We start from the raw sequence: 13,071 nt of genomic DNA on the forward strand, positions 1-13,071 counted from the left end.
AGAGGAATAGGTGAAGAAAATAGGTGTGGGGTGTGTGTGTGTGTGTGTGTGTATACAATGGAATACTAGTCAGCCTTGACAAAGAAGGAAATCCGGTCATTTGGGACACCATGGATGGAACTGGAAAACATTATGCAAGGTGTAACATGCCAGGCACAGAAAGACAAATACCACATGTTCTCCCTTATGTATAAAATAAAAAACAATCAGCCAGGCGCGGTGGCTCACGCCTGTATTCCCAGCACTTTGGGAGGCCGAGGTGGGCGGATCCTGAGGGCAGGAGATCGAGACCATCATGGCTAACATGGTGAAACCCCGCCTCTACTAAAATACAAAAAAATTAGCCGGGTGTAGTGGCGGGTGCCTTTAGTCCCAGGTACTCAGGAGGCTGAGGCAGAAGAATGGTGTGAACCCAGGGGGCGGAGCTGGCAGTGAGCCAAGATTGCACCACTGCACTCCAGTCTGGGCGAGAGCGACACTCCATCTCAAAATAATAATAATAATAATAAAATAAAATAAAAAACAAACTCAAAGGAGAAGAAAAATGGTGGTTACCAGAGGCTGGGGGATGGGAGGAATGGGGAGATGATGGTCAAAGGGCACAAAGTCCTAGTTAGACAGAAAGAATAAGGTTTTTTCCTTTGCAATACATTGCACAGCACGGTGAATATAACAAAAATGTATTGTACATTTCAAAATTGCTCATAGAATAAATTTCAAATATTCTCACCACAAAAATGATTAAGTATTTGAGATGATGGATATGTTAATCAACTTGATTTAATTATTCCACATTGATTCATAATCATAACATCACTTTGTACCCCATAAATATAGACAGCTATAATCTGTCAATTTACAATTAAAAAAACAAAAAACCTAACAAAATGAAAAAAAGCCATCAGTAAAGTCATGTGTCACTTAATGATGGGAATACATTCTGAGAAATGTGTTGTTAGGCAATTTTGTCATTGTGTGAACATCATAGAGCATCCATATACAAACCTAGATAGCACAGCCTACTATACCCCTGGGCTACATGGCTTAGCCTATAGTTCCTAGTCTACAAACATGTATAGCATGTTATAGCACTGAATAGGAAATGTTGTATAGCATGTTATAGCACTGTAGGAAATCGTTACACATGGGTCAATATTTGTGTATTTAAACATACCTAAACATAGAAAAGGAACAGTAAAAATACAACAGTATCTTATGGGACTACTACTCTCTATGTGGTCTGCCACTGACTGAAACATAATTTGGTGCATAACTGTATAATAAAGCTGAATTTTTCAGGGAAAAAAGTTTCTTCCTGTAATATACAGGCATGAATATCTCAGGAATGCACTCGTACATAAATGCCCTTGCAATCCAATTATAAGTATTTAATATTTCAGAACTCTTTTCTTTTTTAGATGGAGCTTCGCTCTTGTTGCCCAGGCTAGAGTGCAGCGGCGCAATCTTGACTCACCGCAACCTCTGCCTCCCGGGTTCAAGCGATTATCCTGCCTCGACCTCCCAAGTATCTCGAATTACAGCCATGCACCACCATGCCCGGCTAATTTTCTATTTTTTTTTTAGTAGAGATGGGGTTTCTTCATGTTGGTCAGGCTGGTCTTGAACTCCTGACCTCAGGTGATCCACCTGCCTCGGCCTCCCAAAGTGCTGGGATTACAGGCGCTCCACCGCGCCCAGCCAGGTTTTGTTTTTTCATTTGTTTGTTTGAGAGACGGGGTCTAGCCATGTTGCCCAGGCTGGTCTCCAACTCGTGGGCTCAAGTGATTCTCCCAACTCGGCCTCCAGAGTAGCTGGGATGACAGGAATGAGGCACCACGTGGGGGTGGGGAGCAGATATACTCCATACTCAATAAATACTTGTTTAGTAACCGAATAAAGGAAGAGAGGAATAAAGAAACAAACTGAAATACAATCATCCCAAGGAATCCAAGGGGAACTGGTTCCAGGACCCCTGTGTATTTCCTTGGATCTTCAAATTCTTAGCCAGGCATGGTGGCTCACACTTGTAATATCAAGGCTGTGGGAGGCTGAGACTAGAGGATTACTTGAGCTGAGGACTTTGAGACCACCCGGGGCAACACAGTGAGAACCTGTCTCTATAAAAAAAAAAAATTTTTTTTTTTTTTTTTTTTTTTTTTTTTTTTTTTTTGAGACAGAGTCTTGCTCTGTCACCCAGGCTGGAGTGCTGTGGTACAATCTCGGCTCACTGCAACCTCCACCTCCTGGATTCAAGCAATTCTCCTGGCTCAACCTCCTGAGTAGCTGGGATTACAGGCGCGTGCCACCACACCCAGTTAATTTTTGTATTTTTAGTAGAGACGGGGTTTCACCATGTCAGTCAGGCTGGTCTCAAACTCCTGACATCATGATACACCTGCCTCGGCCTCCCAAAGTGCTGGGATTACAGGCGTGAGCCACGGCACCCGGCCCAAAATTTTTTTTAAAAATTAGCTGGTGGCACATGCCTACTCAGGAGGCTGAGGTGGGAGAATTGCTTGGGTCTGGGAGGTGAAGGCTGCAGTGAGCCATAACTGTGCCTCTACACTCCAGCTTGAGCTACAGAGCAACACTCCATCTCAAAAAACTTTTTGTTAATTTGTTAATAAAAAAGTATCATATTTGTATATTATCTAGGCACATCCTCCTGGGTACTTTATATATATTTTCAATTGTCTCTAAATTACTTATAATATCTAATACAATGCCTATACATCACTTCATTCCCGTGGATTGAACCTCGTATTCTGAGTGCTGCAAATTCATCTTTGTTTTTGGAGCACTGTGGATATTTTTTTTCCAAATATTTTCAATCCTGGTTGCTTGAATCAACCAATGTGGAACCCACGGAGCTGCTATCCTACCTCAGGCCACCCAGACCAGGTTTGGTTAGACTGTACTTGCTTTTAGGGCAGAAAAACAAAACTGGCACGCCAGCAGGACTCCACAGCAGACACAGAGGACTTATGCCTGCTTTCTTCCCTGCAGAAAACTTCTCCTGGCAAAAATGCCTACAGATCAACTAGTATCACTCAACCCTCCCCACATGGAGACCACCCCAGTCACCTACCTGGTGACAGGGAAGCAGTTGGGAGAAGCAGAAATGCTCAACCTTGTGCCTCCAGTACAGAGTGCAGTTATGAGGGACTTTCACCACCAGGCATTTCAAAACAGCTGCTTTGCTATAGCTATTTAGAAATATTTCATCCTTCTCTCAAGGCTCATTAAAAAAAAAGTGGGGTGTGGGGGTATAAACACATCTAACATTTTTCTCTAAATATCCTGCTGTTTAAGTAGCTGCTTGCCAAAACTTCCAAAGACATTTAATCTCAGTCTTGCATTTGTTGTGGAGATCTCTATTCTTCCACTATTAAAACCTTATATAGATACCAAACAAATCTGACCATGTATTAAGGAATTTCAGTCATTTTTAGGGTCAAAATGCCATACATTTTCAATGTTAAAAACAAAGACCCTTAAAATATTTGAACAGATATGTCATAAAAGAAGATATATGGATGGAAAGATGCTCAGCATCATTAGTCATCAGGCAATTATAACTTAAACCACAGTGAGATCCTACCTCACAGCACTGACAATTCCAAGTGCTGCTGAGGATGTGGAGTACTGAAACTCTCATACATTGGTGATGTGAGTAAAACATGGTACAACCACTGTGGAAAACAATTTGACAGCTTCTTATAAACATGTGACCTGGCAACTGCATTCTTCAGGATTTACTCAAGAGAAATAGAACCCTATATCCATACTAAGATGTGTGCAGGAATATTCATACATCACTCAATTTGTCAAAAACTGGAAATAACTCAAGTGTCCATCTGCAGTAAAACAAAGAAACGGTGGTCTGTCCATACAACAGAATATATTTGTCAGTAAAGAACAATGGGCCAGGCACGGTGGCTCAAGCCTGTAATCCCAGCACTTTGGGAGGCCGAGACGGGCGGATCATGAGGTCAGGAGATCGAGACCATCCTGGTTAACACGGTGAAACCCCGTCTCTACTAAAAAATACAAAAAACTAGCCGGGTGAGGTAGCGGCGCCTGTAGTCCCAGCTACTCGGGAGGCTGAGGCAGGAGAATGGCGGGAACCTGGGAGGCGGAGCTTACAGTGAGCTGAGATCCGGCCACTGCACTCCAGCCTGGGTGACAGAGCGAGACTCTGTCTCAAAAAAAAAAAAAAGAACAATGCATTTCCGATATATGCAATGACTTTCCCAGACATTATGCTAACAAAAAAAGCACATACTAGGCCAGATGTGGTGGCTCCTACCGTAATCCCAGCATTTCAGGAGGCTGAGGTAAGGATCACTTGAGGCCAGGAGTTGGAAACCAGCCTGGGCAACATAGCGAGATCCCCATCACTATTTAAAACAATAAATAAACAAACAACAGCACATACTGTATGAAATACTGGCAAAACTAATGTACAATGATGGTAAACAAATTAATGGTTGCTTGGCATGGGAGAAATGACCACAAAGGGCATGAGGGAAGTTTTCTGAGGTAATGGAAAACCTCTGTATCTTCACTAGAGTGGCCACTTATTAAAACTCATTAGGCTGGGTGTGGTGGTTCACGCCTGCAATCTCAGCAGTTTGGGAGGCCAAGGCGGGCAGATCACCTGAGGTCAGGAGTTCAAGACCTGCTGGTCAACACGGTGAAACCCCGTCTCTACTAAAAAATACAAAAAATTAGCCAGGTGTGGTGGTGCACGCCTGTAGTCCCAGCTATTTGGGAGGCTGAGGCAGGCGAATGGCTTGAACCCAGCAAGCGGGGTTGCAGTGAGTCAAGATTATGCCACTGCACTCCAGCCTAGGCAACAGAGTGAGACCCTGCCTCAAAAAAAAAAAAAAAAAGATGTAATAATACCTAGTACTTGTTGCCTGCTTTCCATGTGCTGGACAGTTTTAAGTGCCTTAGATTATTACATTTATTCTTTACAAACACTCTGCAAGACGATACCATTATTAAGTATGAAAATTAAACTGAAGCAGACAGAGACTAACACAGCCAACCAGAAGTGGAGATGGATTTTTTTTTTAAGAGACAGGGTCTCAGGCTGGGCATGGTGGCTCACGTCTGTAATTCCAGCACTTTTGGAAGGTCGAGGTGGGTGGATCACAAGGTCAAGAGTTCAAGACCAGCCTGACCAATGTAGTGAAACATCGTCTCTACTAAAAAGACAAAAATTAGTCGGGTGTGGTGGTGGGCACCTGTAATCCCAGCTACTCAGGAGGCTGAGGCAGGAGAATCACTTGAAACCAGAAGGCGGAGGTTGCGGTAAGCCAAGATTGTGCCACTGCAATCCAACCTGGGTGAAAAAGCAAAACTCTGTCTCAAAAAAAAAAAAAAAAAAAAAAAAAAGGGACAGCATCTCACTCTGTTGCTTGTTGCTTAGGCTGAAGTGCAGTAATGCATCCACAGCTCACTGTAGCCTCGACCTCTTAGGCTCAAGTGATTCTCCCACCTCAGTCTCCAAAGTAGCTGGGACAACAGATGTATACCACCTTGCCAGGCTAATTTTTAATTCTTTTTATAGAAACAGGGTCTCAGGCCAGCCGATCTTGAGCTTCTGACCTCAAGGGATCCTTCCACCTCAGCCTCCCTAAGTCCTGGGATTACAGGCATGAGCTACCACCCCTGGCCCAGAGACAGATTTTTAATCCAGATGTCTGATGTCAGAGCCAACACTTTTAGCCACTGTTTTCTATTACTTGGAGAATTTCAACGAAATTAACATCAGAGTATACCAAGTTTCTATTATTTATGACTTCAAATAGAACTTAAAGTAAAAGTCTAAAATACCTAGTTTGAGCAACATCTAACAGACATTCTGGAGCCATTTTTTTCCAGATTTTTATAAAATCATCTTGGTTCTTTTACAAGATTATTTCCTTAAAAAGGAGATTTATCTATTTTGTCAAGGTAGATAAGAAGATGTTTATTGAATCAAAGAATAATCCCTTGGGAGGCTGTGTTTTACCTCTAGTGCAGTAGACTCCTGCTTATTAAGGGCAACCTCTGGCCTGCATTAAGAAGGGTGTGGTCAGGATTAGGCAGGCAGCAGAGAAGAAAATGAAATTGGTTAACACAAGGGGAAAAAGCTGTAAAAGGAAAGAGTAAGCAATTGTAGAGTTAGCTAAGAACATTTTTCAATCCACCACATAAACTCAGGCATCATGGGTACATCTTCCTGCTATTCAGAGTTAAACATAATGAGGTTTTGTTGTTGTTGTTGTTGTTGTTGTTGTTTTTTATCCCTGCCCACTGTTTCTTAAACTTAACTTCAGGCTGGGAATGGTGGCTTATGCCTGTAATCCCTGCACTTTGTGAGGCCAAAGCAGGAGGACTGCTTGAGCCTAGTAGTTCAGACCAGCCTGGGCAACACAGTGAGACCTCATCTCTACAAAAAAAGGGAAAAAAAAGAAAATTGCTGGGCATGGTGGTGCACACCTGTAGTCCCAAGCTACACTGGAGCCTGAGGTGGGAAGTCAAGCCTGCAGTGAGCTGTGATCATGCCACTGCACTCTAGTCTGGTCAACAGAGCAAGACCCTATATCTAAAAACAAATAAAATAAAATGTAACTTCAGGGACTGCTGACTGTATATTCTCCCACTTTTTTTTTTCTTTTCCTTTTTCTTTTTTAGATGGAGTCTTGCTCTGTCGCCCAGGCTGGAGTGCAGTGGTGCCATCTCGGCTCAATGCAAGCTCCGCCTCCCGGGTTCACGCCATTCTCCTGCCTCAGCCTCCCGAGTAGCTGGGACTACAGGTGCCTGCCACCACGCCCGGCTAATTTTTTGTATTTTTAGTAGAGATGGGGTTTCACCGTGTTAGCCTGGATGGTCTCCATCTCCTGACCTCGTGATCTGCCCGCCTTGGTCTCCCAAAGTGCTGGGATTACAGGCGTGAGCCACTGCGCCTGGCCTATTCTCCCACTGTTTATATGCTAATAGTAAGATAACATGAAATATCATACAAATTAAACTTCACTTTTGAAACACATTACTTCCACAAAAGTGAAAATATTTGAAGTTACTATTCAACCAGTTTAATGTATTCGGGGTTGATGACCAGGGAAGCAGCAGGATGTATTAATGGAGAAGAGGTCTGGGTTCAAATCTCACTTCACCACTTGCCGCTTTTTGATCTTGGGTAAGTCATGTAACTTCTTAGAGCCTGTTTTATTTCTTAACGGGGTTTAAGCATAACTACCTTATGGGGACACTTTTGGGTACCACTGATACATTTGAAATCAACTATGGTAGCCAGATCAATGTTTATTGAATTTGAATATTATTTTCTTCAACTGTCAATTTAGGGGACTAGATTTTTGGTTCTTCAGAGCTCTAAAATTGTTTCTGTATCAGTATTTTTCAAAGTGTGCTCCATGACACATGTTCTCCAGACTATTAGGTTTTGCTAGGAATAAAAGGGTCCTTTTGGTTTTATTGAGGGCTTTTTTTTTTTTTTTTTTTGAGATGGAGTCTCACTGTATCACCCAGGCTGGAGTGCAATGGCGCAATCTCAGTTCACTGCAACCTCTGCCTCCCAGGTTGTAGCAATTCTCATGCCTCAGCCTCCCAGGTAACGGGGGATTATAGGCACCTACCACCACGCTCAGCTAATTTTTGTATTTTAGTAGAGACACGGTTTCACCACGTTAGCCAGGTTAGTCTTGAACTCGTGACCTCAGGCAATCCACTCACCTCTGCCTGCCAAAGTGCTGGGATTACAGGCGTGAGCCACCACGCCCAGACTTTTTTTGTTTTAATTTTTTAAATTAAAATGAGTCTGTATTTATGCCTGTTTTATGTTCAATCCATTCAGCGATTTACTCTATCATTTAATTTCTAATTGGACAAAATTAGAAAGTAATAAAATATGTTGAACAATAAAGAAATAGTTAAATCTTGGTTTAACAACTTTATAAAATACTATGTAATTAAAGAAAATTAACTAAATAAGTATTAGAGTTATAGTATATTTAACATAGTTTAAGAATAATCTCCAGCCTGGGCCACAAGAGTGAAACTCCATCTCAAAAAATAAAAATAAAAAAATAAAATAAGAATAAAAATACTATGTAGTATAGACTACGCAGCAACATGATAAATGCTCACATATACAAGTGTAAAACATAAAAAGCAGAATTCAAAGTTGTCTGTACTAGGGACAAAGATTAGAAGAAAAACAAAAGATGAAAATAAATTAGTAGGATTAGAGTGTTTTTCCATATAACATTTTTACAACATTGTATTTCTTTAACAGTACCACGAAATCTAAGAATATCTACAGCTGATTCTGTACTGTACGGTAATCTTGAATAGATAAACATGGAGGTTCCTTCATACTTTATACCTTTGACTTTTTTTTTTTTTTGAGAGGGAGTCTCACTCTGTCGCCCAGGCTGGAGTGCAGTGGCGCCATCTTGGCTCACTGCCAGCTCCGCCTCCCAGGTTCACGCCATTCTCCTGCCTCAGTCTCCTGAATAGCTGGGACTACAGGTGCCCGCCACCTCGCCCAGCTAATTTTTTGTATTTTTTAGCAGAGATGGGGTTTCACCGTGTTAGCCAGGATGGTCTTGATCTGACCTCGTGATCCGCCCACCTCGGCCTCCCAAAGTGCTGGGATTACAGATGTGAGCCACCGTGCCCGGCCTACCTTTGACTTTTAAAAGACGACTTGAACCAATATATGCTGTCTAAAATAGACGCGTCAGCTTTTAGGATTAAAGTCTTTATTTTTATATGGACAGAGTCTCAGTCAGATGACCAGGCTAGAGTGCAGTGGCACAATCACAGCTCACTGCAGCCTCAACCCCTGGGCTCAAGTGATCCTCCCATCTCAGCCTCCCAAGTAGCTGGGATTATAGGCCTGTGCCACCACACCTGACTAATTTTTTTGTTCTTGCAGAGGCTAATTTTTGTATGTTTTGTAGAGACGAGGTCTCCTTATATTGCCCAGGCTGGTCTCAAACTCCTGGGCTCAAGTAATCCTTCTGCCTCAGCCTCCCAAAGTGCTGAGATTACAGGTGTGAGCCCCAATGCCCAGCCAGGATTAACGTCTTTTTTTTTTTTTTGAGACTCAGTTTTGCTCTTATCACCCAGGATGGAGTGCAATGGCGTGATCACGGCTCACTGCAACCTCTGCCTCCTGGGTTCAAGCGATTCTCCCGCCTCAGCCTCCCGAGTAGCTGCGATTACAGGTGCCTACCACCACACCCAGCTAATTTTCGTATTTTTAGTACAGATGGGATTTCACCATGTTGGCCAGGCTGGTCTCAAATTCCTGACCTCAGATGATCCACCTGCCTCGGCCTCCCAAAGTGCTGGGATTACAGGCGTGAGTCACCGAGCCCAGCTCAGATGTATTTTTTTCTATTCCAGCCCAGGCATACATGACTTGCCCCAAATACAATGGTACTTAGCAGCACAGCCGGGACTAGAAACAGTATTTCTGGCTCTTTGTCCAGTCCTCTGACCACTTGGGAAAGGCTGTAGGATGAATAGATTACAGTCTGTTAACAGTCATCTCACTTTTCCACTAAAACAACTCTTTAAAAGATGACCAGTGACTTCCTCATAGATAAATCCAAGATCAAGTCTCATTCTTCAGCCTCCTCCACCTTTGCAGGAGCTGTGACACTACTGACTCACTAAGTCCAGGTTCACCTGACTCCTGAAGCCCCAAGAAATAGAGATCTGATCCTCTTCCTTCCCTGACTGCCTCATATCTGTCCTCTCAGGCTCTTTTTCTTTCTCATGTCCCTTTTGTAAATGAGCTTCCTTCTTTTGTAAAAGAGCTTCCTCTCTTACTACTCTTAAATACACATCTCCAACTGGATATCCCGCCAGCAATCTAAGAACATCTTGCTCAAAAACAAATTCATGGCCAGGCACTGTGGCTCACGCCTATAATCCCAGCACATTGGAGGCCGAGGCGGGCGGATCATGAGGTCAGGAGTTCGAGACCAGCCTGGCCAACATAGTGAAACCCCATCTCTACTAAAAATACAAAAATTAGCCGGGCACGGTGGTGCGTACCTGTAGTCCCAGCTACTCGGGAGGCTGAGGCAGGAGAATCGCTTGAACCAAGAAGGCAGAAGTTGCAGTGAGCCAAGATCACACCACTGCACTCCAGCCTGGGCGACAGAGCAAGACTCCATCTAAAAACAAAATTCACTATCCTCTCAGCCCCCAATCCAGGTCTCCCTCTGAGTCCTCTATTTCTGCAAATGCCTCAACCATGCTCCAGAACACTCAGGAGCAAAACTTTGGAATTGTTTTTCCTCTTTGTTCTTCACATGCCTTCAGTTGCTAGGTCTTCTACACCCACAAAAACCTCCCCAAACCATGTCATTCTTCGCACATTAATTTCACTGCCCTGGTGGAACTTGTCTTTAATTCCCCAAGGCTAGCCTGATAATTCCCTAATTGGTCTACTTCAAGCCAACCTACATACTGCTGCCAAGTCAATAATATCCAAGCACAAACCGAATGACATCTCTCTCTTGCTGTAAAACGTTCCATGGCTCCCATGGCATGTATAATTAGAGTCCATGTCACCCTGTTTTCCTTTTTTAAAAAAATTTAGGCTGGGCACAGTGGCTCACGCATGTCATTCGAGCACTTTGGGAGGCTGAGGAGGGCAGATCACCTGAGGTCAGGAGTTCGTGACCAGCCTGGCCAACATGGTAAAACCTCATCTCTACTAAAAATACAAAAATTAGCCAGGTATGGCGGCGGGTGCCTTTAATCCCAGCTACTTGGAAGGCTGAGGCAGGAGAATCGCTTGAACCTGGGAGGTTGAGGTTCAATGGTGACATTGGTGCTGAGAGAGCACCATTGTCTGTCGCCCACACTGGAGTTCAATGGTGCAATCTCGGCTCGCTGCAAGCTCCACCTCCCGGGTTCAAGCGATTCTCCCACCTCAGCCTCCTCAGTAGCTGAGATAACAGGCGCCCACCACCACGCCCGGCTAAATTTTGTATTTTTGTAGACATAGGTTTTCACCATGTTGGCCAGGCTGATTTTCAACTCCAGACCTCAGGAGATCTGCCGACTGGTCTCCCAAAGTGCTGGGATTACAGGCGTGAGCCACTGTGTCCAGTCGAAACTCCGTTTCAAAAACATAAAAATGAAAATAATGTATCCAACTGAAGTGTCACCCTGTGTTCTACAACAAAGCTCCAGTTTCATCTGGCAGTACTCCCTGGATGTACCCTGTGCCTCCACATAAGAGGAACTGCACTTGCTCCCAGGGCTCCTCCCTCAGCTCAGCTTGGTCACCTGCAAGCCTCTGTTGGTGCCATTCTTCACCCCAGAAATGCTGTCTCCTCTCAGACCCACCTCAGTTCAGGACAGCACTCCCTCCAGTAGCCTTCCTGACTCCTTTGGACCAGATGTGATTTCTTCCACATCTGAGTCTTCCCAGTTCTGGGAGGTTTTACTGAATCTTTTTAATAGCGCTTACTTCCTACCTGACCTAGACTGACTGTATATTCTCTTGTGCAGAGACTTTTTGTGTCTCGTTTGCTTATGCACAACAGGTGTTCCAAAGATATCTGATAGAATCGAAAGAGAAAACCGACTCCTGCCCAGAAACCTTTGGACAGAAGAATCTACACTCAGTAGCCTGACAACTCTGCCTTAGCAAACAAGTTGGTCAAACATGCCTAACTCCCTGACAAAGAGGAACTAACTTGAGCCCTCCCTGGTGAACAATGGCCTGCTGCACTTTGCTTTAGGATTTTGTTTCTTAACTTTTCATTTCAGAATAATTTTAGATGTACAGTAAGTTGCAAAGATAGTACTAAGAATTCCTGTACACCTTTTATCCAAATTCCTCTAATGTTAACATTTGTGTACAATTTGTCAAAATTAAGAAATTAACATGGGTACATGCTATTAACTAAACCACAGCCTTTATTATTTTTTCCACTAATGTTCTTTTTCTGTTGCAGGATCCAAACCAGGATACTGACGCTACAGTTTTATAAGGCTCAAAATTAACAGAAAAGAAAAAAAATAAAGGAGGTCGGGAGGGTGAGAGAGAGAAATAGGGTCTCTGAAATCTATTTCTCATTTTTTTCTTATCAGACGAGGCCACTAAATTGGCATTCGGGGAAAAGGAGCCAGTTGGGGCAGTTTGTCCACAACCTGCAGCGTTTCCACGAATATGCGCATCCCGCCCCCGCCCTGGATCCTCCCCACTCCCGGTTCCCACCTGCCAGGTCTGACCCCGGGTACCCTCTCAAAGTCCGTGACCGGCTCAGCGAGCAGCGCCCTCCTACCGCCCCGGCGCCCCCGTCTGCTAGCTCACCTGGCAAGGAGCCTCCTCTCTGTGCGCGCGCGCCGCTGCCGCCGCGCGCCCTCCGGGCCACGTGACCGCGTGGGCGCAGTCCCAGACAGGAAACGCCAGTGAGGTCGCCCTGGGCCATCGAGGCGGCTCGCGCTACTTTTTCTTGACCTCACTCGGTTCCTGTGTGCAACCTGATGTTAGCTCTGTCCACCCTCAGCTCCAAAGTCAACTACGGGTAACCAATATACAAACGATGACATGAGATTTAGAGAAACAAGACGGGGCGTGTGTCAATACATGTAGAATTCGATGGTTCAAACATTGAGGCTCATACTGGCGCGGTGGTTCACACCTGTAATCCCAGCTTTTGGGAGGCCAAGGCAGGAGGATCGCTTGAGGCCAGGAATTCGAGACCAGCATGGCCAACATGATGACACCCCACTCTACCAAAAATTTAAAAAGTAGGGCAGGGCGCGGTGGCTCGCGCCTGTAATCCCAGCACTTTAGGAGGCCGAGGCGGGCGGTTCACGAGATCAGGAGATCGAGACCATCCTGGCTAACACAGTGAAACCCCATCTCTACTGAAAAAAATTAGCTGGGCATGGTGGAGGGCGCCTATAGTCCCAGCTACTCGGGAAGCTGAGGCAGGAGAATGGCGTGAACCCGGGAGGCGGAGCTTGCCGTGAGTCGAGATCTCGCCACTGCACTCCAGCCTGGGCAACAGAGCAGTC

At 44.5% G+C, this 13,071-nt stretch overlaps 1 protein-coding gene across 8 annotated transcripts in view; it reads right to left on the reverse strand.

The window, feature by feature from the left end:
- CCDC125 (coiled-coil domain containing 125) overlaps positions 1–12,739 on the reverse strand; it is a 54,268-nt gene extending 41,529 nt beyond the window's left edge. The window contains exon 1 of one of the 8 annotated variants that reach the window (XM_009208563.2): positions 12,362–12,389. Coding sequence is in view for 5 of the 8 variants with exons in the window: in XM_021939414.2 (XP_021795106.2) it covers positions 12,362–12,479 (118 nt within the window). In the remaining 3 variants the exon portion in view is untranslated. Of the gene's footprint in view, positions 1–12,265 lie in introns of all 8 variants that reach the window. The other 7 variants (XM_021939414.2, XM_021939415.2, XM_009208560.4 and 4 more) reach the window with 7 other exon arrangements.
- Between the last annotated feature and the right edge of the window lie 332 nt (positions 12,740–13,071).

Source organism: Papio anubis, chromosome 5 (genome assembly GCF_008728515.1).
Source record: "Papio anubis isolate 15944 chromosome 5, Panubis1.0, whole genome shotgun sequence".
NCBI lineage: Eukaryota > Metazoa > Chordata > Mammalia > Primates > Cercopithecidae > Papio > Papio anubis.